Consider the following 21,379-nt stretch of genomic DNA (forward strand, 5'->3'; position numbering starts at 1 on the left):
AGCGCGCCGTCGGGGAGCGCGCGCCGGGGTTCCCTCGTGACGTCACGCGGGGTTTCCCTTCGGGGTGACGCGCGCTGGCCACACCCGGGGGCGGAGCCGCGCCCAGCCGCCCCTCCCCGCCTTATGACGTCACTGGCGCCACGTGGCCCACCATTTCGAAAGGCGGTGCGGCCACGCCCCCTCCCGACGGCGATTGGTCCGTACGGAGAAAAGTGGGCGCGGATTGGCGGCGCCGCGCGGGACGGGGCGGATCCGGAGAGTGAATGGACGGGGCGCGGAGCGCGGGGCGGCGGCGGGACGTCGGGTCGGCGGCGCGGAGCGGCCCCGGGCGCGGCGGCGGGAGCGCGGCAGATAGGCGGTGGCCGCCCCCAGGTCAGTGCGCGGGGCTGGCGGACGGGAGGCGGCGGCGGAAAGCGGGTCGCGGCGGGGACGGCGCACCGGACACCGGCGGGCGCCGACCTGAGCCGGGCCCTCCCGCATTCCTGGGCGCGCCGCTGGCGGCCCGCCTGCGCCGCTGCGGCCCTGTCCCGGGCGGGCTGAACCGGACCCGACGCGGCCCCACGCCGTCCCTCCGCAGCGGCCGGGCCATGGGAACGCCGGCCTCGGTAGCGAGCGATCCCCCGGGACGAGCGGCGCCCGCCGCCCGCGGCCGCAAGCGGGCCTCGGCCAACATTTTCCAGGGCGTGGGGCTGCCGGAGCTGCGCAGCCTGTTCCAGAGCGGCGGGGCCGAGAGGCCCGAGGAGCGCGCTCGCCTCGTCTGGCGCTACGCAGGGCAGCGCCGCATGGCACGGGCGCTGCGACAGCTCAGGCGGCGGAAAGCGGCACGGCGCGGCGGTGAGACGACGGCTTTACGGCGCTTCGGCCGCCTCCGGTAAGTGCGGGCCGGGTCGGCGAGGGGACCGCGGCCGGGACGCGCCCTACTCACAGCCGCCTGTTTCCTCAGGATCACCGATAAGGAGCCCGAGGGAGATTGCAGGGACGGGGCGGCCTCGGCGCCCCTGCAGCATCACTGAGTGCGCAGCAGGCCTGCCGTACAGACCGGGCACACCGAGGACACTAAGTGTACAGGACATGAGTGTACTGGTTAATAAAAAGTGGACCCGCAGTGGCTGGGTGAGGCTTCGTGGCTGTGACAGCAGTCCCAGTTGCTGCAATGGACTCAGCACCAGCTGAACAGCCCCAACCCTCCTCTAGAATTCTGCTGAGACAATAAGGAGGCCAGGTGAACTGCAGCTCTGTTTTTCAGACAGTTGCATGGTTTAAATACATTACATACATTTCTACAGTGCATTAGAACAGTACATTTGGGGTCAGTCAGAGATGTAGCCAGGTCTGGGAGCTGAGGTCTCACTTCTACACCCCTGTGCTTTCAGCACCCTCAGGACAGCCACTGCAGAGCCCCTTGTGCAAGTAGGAGATGAGTGAGCTGCCCTCCCCTCACAGCCCCAAGCAGCACAGTCCCAGCTTTCACTTCCCTCCCAACCCCCAGGGCTGGGCAAACAAGACAATGAGACCCAAACCCAGCTTTCCCCCCCACAGGGAAAGTCACAGCTCAAGGCAAGCAGATGCAGGCAGCAGCCCTGGTACCATTTTATACAAGACAGCTCAGCAGCTTTGGGGGAGAAGGAGCACTAACTGCCTCGCCCACTCACATCAGGCCCACAAGGTTAACAGCACTGGGGCAGCCAGGAGCTTGCGCCAGCCCTCGTGTGCTTCCAGTACACCAGTTCTCGCATGACTCCCACCAGCAGGAAGAGCTCCTCCCACCATTCCCTGTCCCCAGCAGCCCCCTTTGCCGTAAGAAAGGACCCCAGACACACACGCAAAGCTGGAGCTGTGCTGGCTGGCCCAATGCTGGCTGCACAGCAGCCAGAAACCTTACTGAGCACAGGGGCAAAAGCCAAGCAAGAGCAGCTGCAGTGACCTGCAGGATGGATGGACCATAGGAATGGAGGGCCAGAGGCCACTTGTACCTCCAACCCTCTCTACAGCACCTCCGAGAGCCACCTCCTCCAAACCAGGATAAGGCAGCACCTCTTCCTTTAGTGTCAAACTGCATTCAAGCCTGCCCTAGGGAGCAGGCAAGAGTAGAGTTCTCCTTACATTCCCTCCTCAAGCCCCCAGCCAGAGAACAGCCGTTCATTATGGTCCCCACTGCACCAGCAGGCAGCAGGAACTCCCCCTGAGGAAAGCAGCTTGCACAGGGTTGGGGCAGAAGAGAGAAAGTGAGGAGGAGTATAGCATGCCTTTGGGGAAGCGGAAGGCAGAACCACCACCCTCCAGCCCTTCCCAGCCCTGGGGCCAGCAGCGGGGAAGAGGAAGGCTGGCAGCTGGTGCAAAGAGCTGGACGGATCCTGGCCTGGGGAGCCTGGTCAGGTGTGCTCAGAACCGCATGCAGGCCGAGGAAGGGAGGCACAGGCAGGGTCCCAACTGCTTCCCATGCCTCCTGCTGAGCTCTTTCCTCGGCAGGGCTGTACGCACACCACAGAGCTCCAAGGGAGCTGGAGAGGGACAATGCCCAACCCACCTGGCTTCCTCCACTCCAGCTGCAGGCTCCTCCAGCCACAACCTGCTCACTTTACCCAGAGCATCAAATCCCAGCCGCTGGAGCAGCTCAGCTCCTCTCGCAGTGCCAGTCCAAGACAGCCAAGGCCTGCCTGCAGCTCCCACAGCTACCACCAGGTGAAGAAAGGCTTCCGGCTCTGGAAGCTCTGCGTGTAGGACTCGCTGGCAGTGCGCTGGTGGGAACGAGCTGTTTCTACAATCACAGGTGGCATCTGAACCAGGTGCAGGGGGCTCTTCCCATCTTTCAGTGCCTGTGTCAGGTTCAGTATCTGTACAACACAGAGCAAAGCTTGAGCTGTCCCAGTGGAGGAAGAGAGCTGGCATCCCAGCACCGTTCCCCGACAGCCAGACAAAACAAGGCTCTGTCACCTCATTCTTTGCCTTACCTGGCCTCTCATGACAGCAATCTGCTTGTGAAACTGTCCCCTGTCAAAGCCAGGGTCCTTCTGCAAGAGAGAGCAAACAATGCATTGGTATCTACTCTCTGACCCACGCTATTCAAGAGATGCTTGTTTTCCAAGCAAGCCTCTCTCCTCTTGTCCCACGAGATTCCTACTTCTCCCCAAACTGTATCGTTAGCTCCTGGTAGAGGAATAGCCCTTCTATGTTTCAGCTCAGAAACACTACAAGTAGCCCATCTTTCTATCCACATAGCTTTGATAAAGAAGCCCCAAGACCACCCTGTTTTTCTTCTTCCCAAGCCACCCTCAGCCCCACCCTAGTTCACCTTGAAGAGCTCATACAGATCTTCCTCCAGATCTTTGACAAAGTTGGGGTCCGAGATCTTGGGAAGAATTAGGTCTTTGATCTCTTGTGAAAAGGGGATTTTGGCCTGTGGTAACCATGCCCAGTAGAAGGGATCTGCAGGAGGAAGCATGAGATATTAGAGCTAGGGAAGGGAAAGATGCCACATGGCCTTGGGTGCAGCATACACTTCCTACAGCCACTGAGGCACAGCTGTCCACGCAGCTCGAAGGTTTTTGCAGAGGGGCAGCCCTAGCTACTGCCTCTTCTAGCCCTCCAGGAACACGCCCCAGGACAGACAGCACAGAGCTGCTCAGCACTGCAGAGTACCTCAACACAGCGTAAGGGACTCACATGCTCTCCAGGAGTCCGGATGCTTCAAAGGAAAGGCCAAACCATTATCTATAGCAGCAAGCTTGATGATGGGCTCTTTCACAACCACCCAGTCACTGTCCTGGAAGGAAGTGGAGCACTAGTCACAAGGGAGCCTTCCCCAACAGAAGCAGTCTGTTTGCCACTCCCAGCAAACAAGATCAGGCTCAAAAACCCAAGACAACTGGGAAATCCCAGCCTGCCAGCCAGCTTGTAGAAGCAGACAAACCCATGAAGCCCCTGCCCACGAGCTGCTCACCCGTACGCCTGCGCTGTCCAGGGGACAGTCATATTTGATGAGCCAGTTGTCGTTGCCCCGATCTGCAAGGAAAGAAAAACAGCTGTATCAGCGCGAGGGCCTGTGCTGGGTAGGATTACTTCTCTGACATAGTAGCAATTCAAGTTACATACACTTCAAGGCCTCAGCTCTACCCCAGAGCCCTCAAGCTTGCTGCAGGCCTAGGAAGTCATATAAATCCCCACATATCTAGGTCTGGAGACCAAAGAGATCCACGTAGCCCCAGCTCTCAAGAGAGAAGTCAGCCTGCAAGCTTTGGAGTCCAACCCAAACACATTTCAAGCTGGAACAGACTTGGAAACCCAGCCTGAGATAGGATGCTGTGGCACAACCAGAGGCTGGATCTCTCAGCATTCCTGGATCTTTGCACCCGGCAAACATTCACCATTGCAACTGGATGGATCCCAGGCTAGTTCCCAGTCCCCAGGTCAGTAGTGACAGCAGCTACACTCCACCCAGAGACAGTGTCATCTGTCAACCACGCATTGTTGATAGGAGTTTTGGGTTCCAGGAAGAGAAGCCAAATCTCTGCCTGCTCTCTACACGGCGAAATACAAAGGAGCAGGCAGCCAGCCCTACCTGTGTTCCTGATGATGTAGTCCAGCACCACCAGCCGCTCAAACTGCAGCAGAAGCTGCCGGTTGGTGTTCTCAGGGAGTGGCTCAGCCTCAAAGCGCCGCAGCCAGTAGTCAGCGTCCTTGTAACCTTCCACAAATAGCTGGAAGGAGCCCACCTGAGGCAAGGAGAGACTGTGTTATGGAGGACCACAGAGGACAGAGGAGCAGCGACAGGCATGCGGGGCCTGGCAGCCCTACCTTGGGAGGCAGGCCAATGCGGTTGAAGCGCTGACCCACTTTCGGGACCTTCTCCAGGGCTAGCCTCTTTCCTCGGGACTTCACTCTGTCAATGGCACTGTAGTTAAAGGTCTCACTGGCCAGATACACCACCTGGGGTATAGGAGTACAGAAGTCAGCAAGTGCATCTGTCAGCTGTCACAGTTCTTTGTTTTATCAGCAGGGCATAGATCTCCCACAGCTCTGCTCTGTACAAGGATCCCCATGGCACGGGCAAGAGCATGTGGAAGCCTCCTCAGCACTCCTCACCCTCAGGTGACTGTGCCTCCTCACCTTTGTGCGGGGAACAATGTTGAGTTCCAGTTTCTGGTCCACCAGGCTGGCACCTGCCTCTGATAGGTAGCCCTGGTTCAGAACAAGGCAGTCTCTCCCAAAGCAGCATGGGCAGCACAACTTCTGCAGCCACTTGGTCCACTTGGGGTTCAGATGCCCATACGGCTCCTCATTCTTGGGTTTGAAGACACCAATAATTTTCTGTGAGCAAGAGGAAAGCTGATACTCAATGCTTGGCAGAGCTGGGGCACTCACCCCTGAGCCAGCCTGTGGCTCTGCCATAACAGCACAGTCTCAACCAAGTTCACCCTCCCACACCACCCAACTCTGCTGTCTTTCCCTGCTGCTTTCTGCCAATCAATGCCCCCAGATCTAAGAGATACCTCCTTGGGTGGGAAAGAGTCTGGGGACAGCTGTTGCCACTCGCTGCAAGGTCCAGAGCAAGTGAAGACAAAATGACACCCTCAGGATTCTCCTCTGCCAAGAGATCTGCAACCTGAGTTATGGTAGGCACTCTTCTCTCATCCTAGGTTTTCTTCAGGCACCTCCCTCTCTGGTCCCTGCACAGCTCCTGTATCCCAAGACCTTTGTACTCATTCACAACTTTACACGTACCATAGGAGAGTGCTGATGACACTGTCCCTGGTAAATATTCTAGCCTTATCCCATCGACCTTTGGATGGTGGGGGGAGAGCTACTGCTTGTGGCTACTCATTTCCTCCATGCGAAAGAGCAGAAGGGGATAAAGATTCCTATCTTGACTCCAAAATTCATCAATTGGACCTGATCCCAAATGGACCGGAGAAAATGGGGCCTAAACAACAAGGAAGGCTGAAGGACTTCAGAGGAAACTAAAACTCTGTGTTGTGAGGCCTGAAGAGCGATGCTGGCGGGAGGGGAGATGTGCTTAAGGACCATTTACTAGGATCCACACTGTCTGCTTTGTCAAACCACACAGCTGAGACAAAGGCCCAGGGCAGGAGTGAGGCCAACTGCCCTGGTCCAAGCAGCACAGGGCTTTGTGCAGCAGGCTTCAGGTTCACAACCCCACTCCAGGATGACTCAGCAGACTGACCGAGAAGAGACAGAGTCAGCACAGCCTGAGCAGGTGGCATTTCCCAAAGCCAAGCTTCTGCCACAGGGTGAGAGCACAATACACATCCCAGTACACCAGCAGGGAAAACTCAGCACAATCCCACTGTGAATCAGGAGCTGGGAGCCAGACCAGGGAGCAAAACTCTGTCGACCAGGAAGAGGAATGTTTGAGGGAATGGAAGCACTTCAGGCATCTCTAGGTCACAAAGAAACCCCCTCCTCTGAGCTGGCAAAGGCCAAGTAAACAGGCAGGAGGGCAATCCCCTCACCAGCCCCATAAGAAGCACAGAAAACATGCCAACTTGTTCTTGGATTTGAGCCTGCTGAAGTTTTGCTGGGAGCTCTGGCAGCGAGGAGCAGGCTGCTGTGTGGAGCAAACACAGCAGAGCAATGCCTGGCAGGGCAAGGACAGCCCCGGAGCAGAGATCAAAGCCTGGCAGCACAGCCTGCCCTCTCAGTGCTGTGCCTTGGGAGCAGCACTGGCAGCAACTTATTCCAAGAAGTGTGCTGTGGAGAAGACAGATCTGCCTGGTGCCAGGCCAGGGGATGCCAGGCCAGCATAAAGACACAGCCACCGCTCCCGAGGACCAGGGGAAGCACACTGAATTAAGTGCTGCCTGGAACAACTCGAGCTTCCAGCAGTCCATAGGGAAACTTGAGTTTCCCCTGGTGTCTTCACCCTGTGCCTCCAACCTGCTCACTGAAGCACTGCATCTCCTTAGCAGCAAGGAGGCTTTAGTGATCTTGAGCAGTGAGTCACAGGAACCACAGATGCACCCTATTCACTCATAGCAGAGCAATCCAAGGAACCTGCCAGGTGACACAGCCAGCAAAACATGGACTTCAACTCCTTGAATGCATCCCTCACCGAGCTCTGGCCTCCCTTCCATATAACCAGGTCGCCTCTGGTCTTCACTCCCTGCTAGCAACACCAAGGCTCACATTAGGCAACAGAAGGAAGCAGAAGTGAGAACAAACTGCAACAGAAAGAAGTTTGTATTGCCCTGTATCCAGTCAGCTCAACCAGGACCTGCCTGTAAGAGCTTGCTGTAGCCACGTGTCACCTAAGACAGAAAAACACGCACAACATGGACAGGAAAGCCCAGTCCTGATTCTGAGGAAGGATCCTAGCATGCACTAGGCAAGAGTCAGAGGAAGCAGCAAATGCTTGAGTAACCAAGCCAGCACCACAGGTCACAAGATGAGCTACCTCGTGCTGCACTCACATTTGGGCAATGGCATGGGAATGCCGCAGCCGAGCAGACCTCAGGGAACCAATTACACCTCGAGGCTCCAGTCTCACTGGCCAAACGCCGGCAGCCCAGCTGTCAACGTTCCCATCCTACGGCAGAAGTTTCACCTCTTTTTGGACGCAACAGCCACGGGGAAAGAGGAAGCAGCTTTAACCGGGGAACAGACCACGCGTTTCAAACGGAGGGATGCCCGACGGGCACAGCCCCGCACCGCCCGGCTCAGCGCCGCGAGCTCCCAGCCCGGAGAGGTGACGACTCACTCCTTGCGGGTCCTTGACGAAGTAGCTGCCGCTGGAGCCCTGCGAGATGCGCTCAGGGTAGATGCCGCGCTCGCTGGCCAGCTCGGCCCGCCGCACCACCTCGGCGAACTCGGGGTCCTCGGGGAAGTCGTTACGTTCCCGCTGCGCGGCCGCCGCCTGAGCCTGGGCCGCCGCCGCCGCGGCCGCTTGGGCCTGGGCCTGCGCCGCCGCCGCCGCCGGGCCCCGCGCCCCACGCTCCAGCAGCGGCTGCCGCTCGCGGTCGCGGCCACCGGGAGAAGGAGGCGGCGAGGGCTGCGGGGGGGCGACGGGCGGGAGAGTGCGCACGGCACCGCCCGGCAGCCCGTAGTCAGGGCCCTGCGCCCGCTCCGGCGACACCAGCGGGCTCGTCTCGTCCATCGCGCCCGCCGCCCGCCGCTTCCGGTCGCGTCACGTCGCGAGGCGGGCTGACGTCACCGCGCCGCCGCGCCCCATTGGCTGCTCCGCCCCGCCCGCCGGTTGCCGAGGGAACCGTGCCTGCCATCCATCCCACGGCCGTGCTTGGGGTGGGCCTGGGGGCTATCGCGGCCCTCGAGAGGAGCCGCACGAGGCCGGGCGAAGCAAAGGGCTTCCTCCGCCGCCGCCGCCGTGGGGAAGGCCCGGTGCCCCGCACAAAGATGGCTGCTGAGGAAGCGACAGCGCCGCCTCCGCCGCCGCCCTTCACAAAGATGGCGGCAGGGCGGGGTGCGGGCTTTGCCCCATACAAAGATGGCGGCAGATGAGGGCACGGCAGCGGAGCTGACCAATGAGAAGGCGCGATGCTAGCAGTTTCCATGGAGACGGCCAACTGCAGGCGGGAATGGACGCTAGCTGTGTAGCGCCGCCCGACGGGGCGGGGTGCCGGCAGGGGAGGTGGCCGCGCCGCCACCGCCCCTCGGCGGGACCCCGGTGGGGAGCGGAGGAGAGGAGCGCGACGAGCGCGGAGCTAGGTGAGCTCGGGGCCGGGGCCGTTCTGCTTGCAGCAGCAGCAGCAGCCGGGGGATGCCCGTGCGGCTCCGCGTGGAGCTGGAGCCCCGCGAGCCCTCCAACCCCTGCAAGGGTGCTGCCGGCGCTGCCCGCTCGCGTTTCCCGGGCCCGCCACCCCCAGCAGCTCAGGTGGCTCCGCGCCCTACGGTGGGGCAGGCGGCAACCTGAGCCCGGCGGCTGCGGTTTCAGGGACAGGGCCGGGGGCCGGGGTCAGCGCTGCGCCCAGAGCCGTGCCTGAGGCTGCCCGCGCCTGTGGCTCTGTGCTGCTGCCCGCGCCCCGCCGCCAGCCCGGATCTCTGCTTCGCAGCTTTTTGCCCAGCACACCCGAGGCTGCTGCCATGACCCTCACCAAAGGCTCCTTCACCTACTCCAGCGGGGAGGAGTACCGCGGCGAGTGGAAGGAAGGTGAGCTGGGATGGGGTGGGGTGGCGTGGCACGGCTGACTCCAGGCTTGTGTGGCCCAGCGGCTGAGCCGTCCCTCTGCCCTGAGCATCCTCACCCGGAGCTGTGCTGGGCAGGCCCTGGCATTTCTCCATCCATCGCTGCCTGCTTTTGCCCTTGCTAGGACGCAGGCACGGTATCGGCCAGCTGACGTTTGCCGATGGCACCGCCTACGTGGGGCACTTTGAGAATGGGCTCTTCCATGGTTGTGGCGTGCTCAGCTTTGCCGACGGCTCCAGGTGAGCACAGCACCCTCTGTGCTCAGCGCAGCCCAGATGGTCTGGTGTGAGCACCTGCCATGTATTCCCTCAGACTTCCTGTCCCTTGATGCCCCTCTCTGTCTCACGCAGGTATGAGGGAGAGTTTGTGCAGGGTAAATTTAGTGGTGTTGGTGTCTTCACCCGCTATGACAACATGACCTTCGAGGGCGAGTTCAAAGGCGGTCGTGTGTATGGCTTTGGTGAGTGCCTGAAGATTCCTCTTGGCTTGGGGCATGCTGACACAGCAGCAGGATGGGCAGCCGGTGCTTTGTGCACAACAAAGCCTAGCACAGCCCCAGCTTAGCAAAGTCCTGCCCACCCCTGTCCCTGTTGTCCTCCCCTTTCGGTGTGTCCTGCTCCATCTGTCCATGCCTGGCCCCAGTGTCTGCTGCTCCTTGCCCTGTGACTCCCATCCCTTCCCTCCCCAGGTCTCCTGACATTCCCTGATGGCTCCCATGGGGTTCCCCGCAACGAGGGCTTCTTCGAGAACAACAAGCTGCTGCGGCGGGAGAAGTGCCAGGCAGTGATCCAGAGGGCACAAACTGCCTCCAAGTCTGCTCACAACCTCACAGCGTGATGGCACCCTGGCACCTGCATCTCCCTCCCGCTGTAGTGGGACTCCCCCTGGTACTGGCTGGCCCAGGGCAGGGCCATGGCACTGCCACCCGTTTCCTTGCCAGCTGCTCAACCTTGGCAGGACTGGGAGTCCTTCCACTGCATGGGGAAGACCTCCTTGCCAAACTGTGCTGGTGGGGCAAAGAGACCCCTGTGCCCTTCACCCAAGTGCCCCTGGGCGGCTCTGTGCTTACTGGGGCCACCGTGGTGCCTTCTCCCTCTGACTGCTGTCCTCCCCCCTCCACCAGGAGCCTCTACTCTAGCCCCAACCCCATCAAAGCAGCTGCCAGTGGGACTGAGGGATGGCATGGCTGGAACCAAGCAGAGGAGTAGGAGTTGGGGCTGGCTCCTGGCCCCATTGCCTAGGGTGCCTATGCCTGCAGGCAATGGGCAGCTGGCTGGACCATGTGCCTGCAGAGGGGTAGCTCTGGCCTGCTTCTCCAGCCCAGGTCCCAGGCAATGTGGGCACCCCCATGGCCTGTGCCCTCAACACTGGGTCAGTGGCTGTGCCCACTGGGAAGGGTGACATGATTCCCCATGCTTTTGGGATCACAGAAAGAGCAATCAACTGTCTCTCTCATCACTGTGCCAACCCAGCCCATTTTGCTGCCTTGGGGACATCTTCACTGATGGGGACCAGGAGACACTTGGCCTGACCCATTCATGCTGTGTCCAGAAGGAGCTGGGTGAAGGCAGCAGTGATGATGAGAAAGAGCCAGGCTCAGACCAAACTGGGGCAAGGGACTGAGGCAAGGCAGCATGAGTTGCCAGTCTGGTGCAGGGGGACTGGGCTGGGCGGGCAGGGAAAAGGGCATGACAAGAGTGCAGACAGGGTGCAGACAGGGTGCAAGCAGCTCCCCATCTTGCTCCACACTTGTATCCCTCATCTCTCCCCATGTGTACCTGCCTTCTGCCCCCAGCATGGTCCAGCTTACCAGGGCATGGGGTCCTAGCATCCCTCTCAGCCCAACTGTGCCCTCCCTGAAGGTTTTGCCCACACCGGTCCTGTGCCTTGCTGTGTCCCTGCCTTGTGCTGCTGCCCATATGGGCCTCAGCAGAGTAAACCATGTTGCCAAATGCCTGAGCTGTGTCCATCTTGCTGGGAAGCAGGAACCTGTGCCCCCAGGGTCAGGCAGAAGGCTGCTTGCACGGGCACGAAAGCAGATGCAGAGGAGAGGCAGCAGGTTTATTCATAGTGCTCTGGAGGGTGGCTGGGTCAACATGGGGCATCCAAACCCCAAGGGATGGTGGGAATCTGTAGTACCTCAAGCAGGTACCCACATGGATGGGGGGCTCCTGCCTGAGCCTAGAGTGGGTTTTGCAGGGGTCTGGCATGGACAGTGCATGCCCAATCTGGGACATACTAAGGTGTTGGGTTTTTCCTCCACAAGCCCTGTCCAGCAGGAAGGAGTGAGATGAGTGTTTTCCTCCTGGCCACATACCACTGTCTCCAACACATCCTCAGCTCCCAGTGGTCCCCAGTTTCCAGGCGCAGGAAGGAGCAGGGGCAGATGGTGCTGCCTGCACAGCAGGGATGGCTCAGGAGCTCACAACCACCCATTGGTGCTGAAGGTGCCTCTCAGCTCCTCTACCTGGGCTGGGCTTAGTGGTGCCAGGGGTGCACGGCAGGGACCACCGTAGTAGCCAAACAAGTCCATGGCCTTCTTCAGCCCTGGGATCCCAAACCGGCGAGTGACCTGCAGGAAACAGTGCAGCAACGCACTGCATTCACTGGGACAGGGCTGGGTCCCACAAATGGAGAATCCCTGATGGACAGCAGGAGCCAACCTGCAGTGTGACAGGGCCCCTGGGAAGAAGCAGCTCTTCCTCTGTCACTGCCTATAAATATCCTGCCAGACTCATGCTCAGTCAGGCAGGTGTCCTACACCAGGCACGCGCTGTTCCTGGCACAGAAGAGCTGGCATTTCCCACCTGCTTCTTCCAGCCTGGGCTCAGTTCCTGCAACTGTTTCGTCTCCCCAGCCCACCTGTGCTTCCCAAAAACACCCAGGGTCCTGCCTACTCACCACTGCATTGGGCTCAATGAGTCGCTGCTGCAGCTCACGGGCTTCCTGCCAGTGGCCCTGGCGGCACAGGTGCTCCAGCTGGCACAGAGGAGCCCCCAGGACATTGGCGAGGGCACAGATCCCCCCAGAAGCACCTGGGGACATGCAGGTATGTTGGCAGTGAACTCAGCGTGCAGCACCCAGCCTTTGCCCCTGCAGTGCTCTCATGCCAGCAACTTGTGCCCCTGGTAAAGCAGCAGCACATACCTACGGCATAGCTCGCCAGAAGGAAGCCAGCTGACCCTGACAGCACCTGGAAATCCTCCTGCTGTGTCTTGTGGACAATCAGCCCTATGCGAGTGATCTGGGGAGAGACACATGCCAGGGGGTGGGCATCACCCTGTCCCCTCCCAGGGTCTGCAACCCAGGGGTCCTGTGGAACCTCTAGGGTTCAGGGAAGGGCTGTGACATTGCAAGTGGGGCCAGCCCTGGATTTCCCCTCCCAGGAAAATCCTGCCTCACTCACATCCCCACCACTGTCCTTGATGCCGATGATGTTGGGGTGCTGAGCCAGGGTGAGCACAGCCTCCAGTGGCAGCTCCAGACCGGTGTTGGCAGGCACACTGTAGAGCACCACGGGGACCGGGGATGCCTCGGCCACCTGTGGGCAGCAGAGTCAAGCTGAGGGCAGGGTGGGGATGCATGGGGTGTGTCCTCCATCCTGCTGTCCCAGCTGGGGCTGCCTGTGGGCACCGGGCGCAGCTCACCTCAGTGTAATGCCGCACCAGCGCAGTGCTGCTCATGGCTCCCCGGTAGTAGCAGGGTGTCACGACCAGTGCAGCATCAGCCCCTGCCTCTGCCATGCTGCCCGTCAGCTCGATGGTGGCCCGCGTGGCTGCAGAGGTGGCAGCGAAGTGAGGGACACCTCGTGGGAACACGGCCCCTTTGTTCCCCAAGCTCACACTCACATTCGCAGCCTGAGCCTGCCAGCAGCAGGCGGTCCCTGGGCAAAGCACGGCGTACACGACTCACCAGCTCCAGGCGCTCACGGGGTGCCAGCAGGGGGAACTCCCCGCTGGAGCCCAGCACCACCAGCCCTGAAATGCAAGCATGGGGAGGGCATCCCTGTTGTCAGTAGCTTCTTCCTGCAGCCCGTCTCCTCCCACCGTACATCCTGGGCAGTCAGAGACATCCTATGCTGCGGCATTCACAGTGTGGGTGCAATCATGAGTATAGGGGCAAAGGGTAGGTGCACGAGCTTGCAGCTCTGCATGGATGCTCAGAGGCCAGGAGCACCTCTCCTGTGGAGACAGGCTGCCCAGAGGACCTATGGGTTCCCCATCCCTGGAGGCGTTCAAGGACAGGCTGGATGGGGTCCTGGGTGGCAGCAGCACTTACCTCGGAAGGGGATGCTGGCATAGTGACGTAGGTTCCCCTCCAGCTGGCCATAGTCCACTTCCTGCGTGGGCGAGAAGGGGGTGGTGAGGGGTGGGAAGATGCCCCTGAGGTTGAGCTTGGGCTGTGGCCCCAGAGGAGTGCTGAGCCCCCGGCGCAGGGCTGCCAGGGCTGGCTGGAGTGGTGAGGCAAGGCGGGAGCTGAACGCCATGCTGCCTGTGTCCTGCAGTCAGCCTCTGTCACCTGCCTTGCCAAGAGGGGTTAATGTTTGACAGGGCACGTGAGGGAGCTGCGGCCCCACTGGGCGGGAGACAAGGGGTGAGTGCTCTCCTCTTCTGGGATCCTGAAGGAGTTCAACACTCCTCAGGATGAGCCCCAGCTACTTCATCTGTGTGTTCTCTTTGTTTTCACATTCAGAGCTGGTATGCAGCACTTGTAGGGCTAAGGAGGGGAATGGGCACTGCAGGGAGTCCCAGGGCTATAAGCAGGGTTCGTGTGCTCTAGGTGTTGTTGTAGGGTCTCCTGTAGAAAGGTGAGTGACAACATTTGTGGGCAGTGAGCACCGGACATGGTGCTCAGCAGAAGTGACACATCCTTCAGGGTGGCTGCTGTGTCCTCTCCAGGTGACTCAAGCAATGAAAGAGAAGCCACCACCCAGCCTGGACACCCAGGCTGCCTGGCAAGGGAATGGCTGCTGCTTCCCAGCTGACCCCAGTGCCAGCACAGCACAGCTCAGGGACATCCCTCATTGGAGTTTTTCTCCACAGGTGTGCCCAGGTGGGATTGCGAAGCACTGCACACAGTGCTGGGGTGTCTCACAACAAGGAGCCCTCCCACTAAACCACTCATGGTAGCCCCATGGTGTCACCACACCACTGTGTTAGGAGACAGAACACAATGACCCAGCTCCTGCTCCCATCAGCTCCCCTGGCACAGCCCCAGTGCACCCCAGTAGAGCCAAACTCTCCTCTTTGCTGGTTTTATTGACACGGATGAGTTTCAGCAGGATCTTGTTCCTTGGAGCCAAGCCCAGTGCTGGTCCCTGCCCAATGCCATCATGCTGGGACCTCAGTCTCTTCTTGTGGCTGTTCCTTGGTCTCCAGTGCCTGGCGTGTGTCTACCTGCCACTGCTGCACCAGGTCCGTCGGAGTCTTACCAGCCTGTGAAAGGGGACAGAGGTTGAGATCAGGGTGGCAGACAATAGCATAAGCACATTTCACGCCACTCACCAAGTTCCTGGCCATCATGTCAGCCCCATGCAGGATCAGCATTTTAATGATCTTGTAGCGGCTGAGCCGTGTGGCATCGTGCAGTGCTGTGTCACCTTCCTGCAAGAGATGCAGCCTGGCTCTGTGCACCGCATCCCCAAGAGGACATGGGGACAGAGAGCACCTGGATGTTGCACTCACCCTGTCTGGGGAGTTGATGTCCACCCCACAGTGGATGAGGTGCTCCACAATATCGAGGTGTCCAGTGCGGGTGGCCACATGGAGAGGGGTGCTGAGCAGCTGGGTGGGAGGAGCACACACCAGAATGGATCAGAACCCTTTCCCCACTAACACAGCATATGGACAGCCCTGTTTCCATACGGCCTGCCCGTGCTCCTGATGTTTCCCCATGCCCAGCCTCACCTTGTCCTTCATGTTGAGGTCTGCCCCCCGATCCTGAAGCAGCTTCACGGCGTCCAGGTTCCCCCCCCGGCAGGCCCAGTGCACGGCGGTGCTGTCCAGCTGGGCACACGGAGCCGTGTCTCAGCAGCGCCACCACCCAGCCAATCCCCCGGCCGAGCTGGCAGAGCTTGACTCATGGTCGCTACTGGGCTGGGGACAGCCCAGCTCTGCTTAGGGGCCCCCCACTCCATATTATGCCCAGTGGCTCAGGTGTAGGAAGGGACTCAGCCTCACCCGGTCCCTGAAGTCGACAGTGGCCCCACTGTCCAGCAGCTTCTGCAGGATGTCCATGTGTCCCTCCAGCGAGGAGCGGTGAAGGGCCGTACGGTGGAACTGGAGGGGCCGAGGTATGGTCTTGGCAGCTGGCTCTAATGCCCTGGCCCAGAGCAGCCTCATCCCAGGGGCACCGCACTACCTCATCACACGTGTCTGGGGGGCCACCATCCGCCAGAAACTTCTCAATGACGCGGATCTTGCCCTGCACGGCGGCTCGCAGGAAGTCCTCTGGCTCCACGGGACCCTCCTGGGGCAGGATGGGGCAGGGCTGGGGCACGGGGACAGCAGGGGCTCCATGCCCTGCTTCTCCAGGAGGGATCCCCAGCTGCTGCAGCCCCCTTCCCGCACCCTGCACATACAATCTCCTGGGGCTCTGGCGGTGGGGTGGGCTCTGGGGTGGCTGCCCGCTCCTCCCGGCGCTTGCGGCGCTGCTTGCGAAGCTCTATGAGCCGCTGAATGCTCCCCACATCAATGATCTCCCGCCGCAGGTCCACCGAGCTTCTCCGCACCCGCTCCTGGCCCTGTGGGGACATGCAGCACATTGTTGGTCCCCAGCTGGGAGTCCTGCTGCATCCCACTCCCCTGTACAGCCCTCACCTTGATAGCCTCAATGCCGCGGTTCCGGGGGCCTTGGCGTTTCTCCTCCTCCAGCTCTGGTGTGCTCATCCGCTCCACGGCCAGTGGCTCGCGTGGGCCATCACCTTTGAGCCTCTGTGGAGACATGGGGGGGCTGCAGAGCTCTAGGTAGGTACCAAGCAGCCCAGCATCCAGCCCCGGGCACTGCTCATGTCTTCAGGATGCCTGGCAGCCCCTGGGCTCTCACTTGCTCACCTGCTCTGCTCAATAGCCAGCTGTCAGAGTGTCTCCAGCTGGGAATTCAATACCTGCAGTAGCCCTCAGCCTTCTGGCTGAATGTGCCATTATGACTATCCCAAGGATAGTCAAGAACCCACCTTCTCTTCCTCTTCTTCCTCCGCCAGCTTCTGGTCAATGAGCTCCTTTGCTTTTTCTACATCCAGCTCCGTGATCTGTTCCACCTCAAGCTCCTTGCCTTTTTCCCCGTCCAGTTCCATGTCTGCCTGGTGTTCAGCCCCACTGTGGTGCCCTCGCAAGATAGAGCCTCTTCTCCTCACTGCAGGCACAGAGTTCCTGGCCCCAGCAGCTCTGCTGGCGGTGAGGCTTTATGCCTCCAGCCCCTCCGTCCCACTGTCTAAGGGCACCAACAGCTGTGCCTGCTCCACATGACTGGGGCAGCTTTGCCATGAGCTCACCCTGCTGCTTTCTGGTGCCTCTGGCTCATGTCCTGCATGCTCTTAAAATAACCTGTGCCCCCTCCCCACCTGGCTGCCTGGGACCCCTGTACTGGGCACAGGGACCTGGGGCATGCAGGGCTTGTAGAGCTGGTCCAAAGCCTAGGTGGAGCAGTGCCAGGATATGTAGTAGCCCTGTAGTTCCTGAATACATGCCACCCACCCTGGGCAGTCAGGATGCTCGCGACGGCTCCATGCTGCTTTGGAGGATGACCTCAGGTCCGGAGCATCCAGAACAGCCCCATGGCCACCTGGTCTCCTTACTGCATGCACACAGGCATCACGGCCGGCAGACAGAGACTGCAGCTGTTCCCAGTGCCAGGAAAATTGCTCAGCCACTCCAAGCTTTGCTTTCCCTATTTGTAAGATGAGGGCAGCGCACCTCGTGCTGGGACAGTTAATACGCTGGGCACCAGCCCCTGGGATCAAAGAGGAGGGACAGATGAGGACACATCACACTCCTGGGCACGTGTAGGACCCAGGGCCATGCTTGGGTGCTGCATCCCATGAGTGCCACAGAGATGGGAGGGAGAGGGGTGTACAGGGGTGACACACAGGGCTGTAAAAGGGGAACAGAGCTCAGACCACTGGCATCCCCCATGCCCAGCTGTCCCTGCCAGGTGATTCTGGAACGGATGTCAGATGGGCACATGGGCCAGGGGACAGTCCCCAGCAAGTCCCAGAAAGGAGGAAGGATGAAAAGGCTTTATTGATAAATACACAGACTATGTACAGAGGGGAGACATCTCCGCCCGGTACTGCAGCCCCTGGGCCAGAGGCAGCAGGAGCTCGGATGGCAGGTCACAGCCTCTCCCCAAGGGGCAGCCCCACGGCAGGGCCCCCTGGCACACATTTGGTCTCGCACCTTCCACAGCAAATGAACCCACGTCTCCAGCCCACAGCCCTGGGGAGGGGACCCGATGAACCCAGCAGAGCTGGGACACGGCATGGGACATCCCCAAGGTGCCACCGGGCCTCGATGCGGGAAGGGGACTCCCCGCCCCCCACCGGAGCTCAGTTCCTAGGTGGCAGTGGCTGGTTGACGATGACTTGCACCACAAAATCCTTCTGGATCTTGGTCTCCTGCAGCCGCGTGCGGTCAGTGAGCAGTTTGCCAGAGAAGAACCATCGCTGCCAGGCCAGGTCGATGCCCTCCTGCGCCTGCAGCTGCTTCTTCAGCTGCCCGATGGTGTCGGCCATGCTGGCGCTGAGCCGCAGGTCCTTGCCGGTGGACAGGCGCACCTTGAGGGCGAACTCGCGCCGAGCACTGGGGAGCGGCTCGGCCGGCTCAGCCGCCGCCTCCTCCTCGCCCCGCTCCAGGATCAGGTTGACGGGCGGTGCCAGGCAGTACACAGGCAGCTGGTAGCGGTTGCCCAGTTCGTCGTAGCACTCCGTCAGCGACCCTGTGGACAGCGGGGTGAGCGACGGAGTCTTGCAAGGCACCCCCAAATGGGGACCCCCACTCCTGCATCCCCCCCGCCACCACCCCTCACCGTGGGGCAGGGTGATGCTGGCTCCGTCCAGGATGGCCTGGGCCAGGCTGTGGTCGTTGGCCTCCACTGCGTAGGCTGCAGCCTTCAGGGCATCCCAGATCTCCTTCCGGCCCTCGAAGGCAGGTGCTGTGTCCCAGAACTCGTCCCGCTTGCTGCGCAGCTGCCCATCCGTCATGGGGTAGTCACTCTTCCACTTGGGACGCTCCTTCTTCAGGGGCTCATTGCGGCCTGGGGAGGCAGAGGGAGGCTCAAACTGGGGTCTCCCATTTCCCCCAGCAAGCAAAGTACAACAAAGGGACCCACGGGCTATCAGGGTTACCCCACACCATGCACAGAGGCATCCAAGGGACAGATCCCAACACAGCCATGGGAAATGCAGTAGCATTCCAGTGGGGTGCAGGGGGTTCCCTCCTGTGCTATGGAAACGGGGAGTCTGGGACAGCCTGAGGTGGCTGCAGGGCCCAGAGCCTTTGAGGCACAGCAGTATTTATAGCTTGGGGAATTAGCCAGGAAATAAGTCGGTGTGGCAGAGAGGGAAAGGGATTATAGGGGCTGAGCTACAGCCCCAGCAAGGAGGAGGGCATGACTTCTCCTTCCTTTGCCCACTCCAGGGCAATGCTGTGGGAGGTGGCAGCACTGTACCACACTGAGCCCTGCCAACTCTGCAGCAGCCCCACAGCACTGTGAGCAGCCTCCTGCATGGCAACTGCAGCTGGATGCCATGCCACACAGCAGAGAAAGCTTGTCCCTGGGCTGGCAGCACCATGCTGTGGCAGGGGACACCTGTGTGACCAAGCTGTGAAACACCAGCCCCATGGGAATGGCCCCGTGCCACCAGTCTCACAGCAGGCCGGAAGCGTGGGGTAGGAAGGAGCTGTTGTCACTCCCAGCTGGGCTGGGGACAAAGAGTGTCAACATCTCCTTCCTGTCACTGCTTTCTGTGGGGCAGCCAGCCTGCACCATGCCTGCAGGGGCACAGAATGAGTGGAGTCTGACAGGGCAGGAAGGATGCTGAGTGCTACCAGGACCTGCTGGGCAGGGGGATGCCACCTGCCTGCTTGTGCAACCACCACTGGAGACAGCCACTGCTGCCAGCTCCAGGCTGTCACATCCTCCAGAAGGCTTTTCCTGGGGTTGGATGTGACACATGGCCCACGGCACAGAATGTAGCCACCCTGAGAACTGGGAACTGAGCACCCAAGCAGGGTCAGGCAGGCAGCATCCTGCCTGCACCACATCCTCAAGCAGTGAGAGCAGCTGGCTGCAGCCAGCACTGCCAATTCAGCAGTCACGGTGCTGGGCAGGAGGGATTTGCAGTGTGGCAGAGCAAAGCAAGGTCAGAGACAGCACCTGCCCTGGGCACAGTGGACACCACCAGCCTGAAGGATGCAGTGAGGATCACAGAGGAGGGAGCCACCAGCATCACAGCAGCAGCAAGTGGGCCACCACAGATAGTGGCTGGGGGAATGCCCCCGTCTCAGTGAGAGCAGGACATTCTCTCTGCAGCATCAGCCAGACAAGGGCACATGGGGATTAGCGGGTGCTGGAGGTCTCCTGTCCCACAGCTTCATCCTGCTGCTGTCACCTTCATTGCCCGAGAGTGGGGCTTGTGGCCCCATGCGGCAGCTGGGAGCAGGCACAGGATGGCACAGCAGATAGCACTGCCAGGAAAGGAGGTCCCTCAGAGTTAGGGATGGACTCAGCCAGACAGCATGGCTCCCAGCCATCACCATGCCCCAGTTCCACTTCCAGGAAAGGGAAGAGGGCTGCAAGGAAGAGGGATCCAGGGGCTGCAGACAGGCATCCAAGCATGCAGCGTGGCAGGGAACCCACTCTGTAGGAGCAGGGACAGGCTGTGGCCCCAGTGCCACTGGCAGCCCTGCCCAGGTAGGCAGGAGCTAAGCCTCTTCTATTTATTGCTGCCACCCAGCCTGGACCCAGTCTCTAATCACCTTGTGTTGCTCTATTCCCGGCCCGTTGTGCAACTCCATGCCCTCAGGGGGCGTGGGGGGTTAGGAGGTGCCCAGCTGTGCTCTCGCTCAAGCCAATGGGACCTGCAGGCAGCCTGCCCAACATGGCTTACCTGCTCCTGCACAGCTCAGCTCATATCAAGGTTGCTTCCAGATAGACAATTTCCAGCACTCTGGACCCCACAGGGTCACCCCCTGTATGTCCCTGAACATTACCTAGGAGCTGTAGCAGTTCAGAGCCCACAGCCTCAGGTCGCACTCCTAGAGAAAGGAGTGTCAGAGGGGACACAGCGACAGCGAGTAGCACAGGGCACCCGGATCCAAGCCCTCCTCCCAGGAGCATCCTGCAGCGCTGCCCGTTCCGTGCCAGTCAGTACCCACAGACTTCCTCACCAGCAGTGGACAATGTCCTGTGGGAAAACTTGTCCCGCGAGAGACCCAGGCTGTGGGGTCCCCGCTCACGGTGCTTCCTGCTCCTCCCCGTGTGGGTGCAGCGGGCAGGGTGTGACTCACCGTGCCGCCTGCCCGGCGCTTGGCGGGGCCCACTGGGGAACGCTGAGGCGCAACGGGGCGAATTACAACAGAGGCAGCGCTGCCCCCGCCTTGACCGGTCCAAGAGTGCCGTGGTGGGAACGCATCAGGGACAACATAGGGACACGCTGGGGACACGAAGGGCTGGCGAAGCACGACGAGCGAATTCCGGCACAGGTATCCGTGGCACTCCGGTGTCGCGCCGGAGATGCGCGCAGCTCGCCCCAGGAGCCCGGCACGGCGCAGCCCCGACGGGGCGCGCGGAGAAGGAGTGGGGAAATCCCCAGCAAAGCAGAGAGGCGGTGCGCCCCGGGGCTGACCCGGGAACCGGGAGGCAGCGGAGCACGGCGGCGGCTGAGCGCCGCTGAGGAGAGAACACCTCCCGGTGCTGGGCGGACAGCTCCCCGTCAGGACACGCCGCCACCGGACACCCCACGACCCCCGGCGCCCCTCACCTGCTCTCTTGCGGGGACTCCCGGCGGAGGGCCGCTCCCGGCGCTGCCGCCCCACGCAGCCGCCCATGGCGGGGGCTCACCGTCGGCGGCGGCGGCGCGGGCGGCTCGGCATGGGGCCGGCCCGGCTCCACGCCGCACTCGACCGCGGGGCCCGGCGTCTTGCAACCGCACCGCCCGTCTCCGAACGCCCGAGCCGCCCCACAGCCAAAGCCAACCCTCGCCGCGCCCCGCCTCCCCAGGTG

General features: G+C 61.0%; 6 protein-coding genes across 6 annotated transcripts; 2 read left to right on the forward strand and 4 right to left on the reverse strand.

Annotated features, from left to right (window-relative positions):
- Positions 1–587: 587 nt before the first annotated feature.
- AVPI1 (arginine vasopressin induced 1) lies at positions 588–1,013 on the forward strand (the record flags this gene model as incomplete). Its single annotated transcript, XM_079535705.1, has 2 exons — positions 588–871; positions 944–1,013. The coding sequence occupies 2 exons, from the start codon at positions 588–590 to the stop codon at positions 1,011–1,013; spliced, it is 354 nt and encodes a 117-aa protein (XP_079391831.1).
- Positions 1,014–2,672: 1,659 nt separating this feature from the next.
- Positions 2,673–8,110, reverse strand: PI4K2A (phosphatidylinositol 4-kinase type 2 alpha; the record flags this gene model as incomplete). The annotated part of the gene is made up of 9 exons (XM_079535389.1): positions 2,673–2,834; positions 2,952–3,011; positions 3,293–3,426; positions 3,664–3,763; positions 3,941–4,002; positions 4,559–4,712; positions 4,795–4,926; positions 5,107–5,307; positions 7,715–8,110. 9 exons carry the CDS (start codon positions 8,108–8,110, stop codon positions 2,673–2,675), a joined length of 1,401 nt encoding a protein of 466 aa, XP_079391515.1.
- Positions 8,111–9,048: 938 nt separating this feature from the next.
- Positions 9,049–9,994, forward strand: MORN4 (MORN repeat containing 4; the record flags this gene model as incomplete). Its single annotated transcript, XM_079535537.1, has 4 exons — positions 9,049–9,121; positions 9,282–9,396; positions 9,508–9,617; positions 9,846–9,994. Exons 1-4 carry the CDS (start codon positions 9,055–9,057, stop codon positions 9,992–9,994), a joined length of 441 nt encoding a protein of 146 aa, XP_079391663.1. The 5' UTR covers positions 9,049–9,054.
- Positions 9,995–11,579: 1,585 nt separating this feature from the next.
- On the reverse strand, positions 11,580–13,643 carry HOGA1 (4-hydroxy-2-oxoglutarate aldolase 1; the record flags this gene model as incomplete). Its single annotated transcript, XM_079535826.1, has 7 exons — positions 11,580–11,729; positions 12,059–12,192; positions 12,305–12,401; positions 12,564–12,698; positions 12,805–12,932; positions 13,006–13,134; positions 13,436–13,643. 7 exons carry the CDS (start codon positions 13,641–13,643, stop codon positions 11,580–11,582), a joined length of 981 nt encoding a protein of 326 aa, XP_079391952.1.
- Positions 13,644–14,487: 844 nt separating this feature from the next.
- Positions 14,488–16,451, reverse strand: ANKRD2 (ankyrin repeat domain 2; the record flags this gene model as incomplete). Its single annotated transcript, XM_079535733.1, has 9 exons — positions 14,488–14,592; positions 14,662–14,760; positions 14,842–14,940; positions 15,064–15,162; positions 15,337–15,435; positions 15,518–15,625; positions 15,738–15,899; positions 15,976–16,089; positions 16,332–16,451. 9 exons carry the CDS (start codon positions 16,449–16,451, stop codon positions 14,488–14,490), a joined length of 1,005 nt encoding a protein of 334 aa, XP_079391859.1.
- A 1,251-nt stretch (positions 16,452–17,702) lies between these two features.
- Positions 17,703–21,204, reverse strand: UBTD1 (ubiquitin domain containing 1; the record flags this gene model as incomplete). The annotated part of the gene is made up of 3 exons (XM_079536052.1): positions 17,703–18,091; positions 18,182–18,409; positions 21,138–21,204. The coding sequence occupies 3 exons, from the start codon at positions 21,202–21,204 to the stop codon at positions 17,703–17,705; spliced, it is 684 nt and encodes a 227-aa protein (XP_079392178.1).
- Between the last annotated feature and the right edge of the window lie 175 nt (positions 21,205–21,379).

The sequence above is a fragment of the Tetrao urogallus genome (genome assembly GCF_951394365.1).
Source record: "Tetrao urogallus genome assembly, chromosome: 5".
NCBI classification, from domain to species: domain Eukaryota; kingdom Metazoa; phylum Chordata; class Aves; order Galliformes; family Phasianidae; genus Tetrao; species Tetrao urogallus.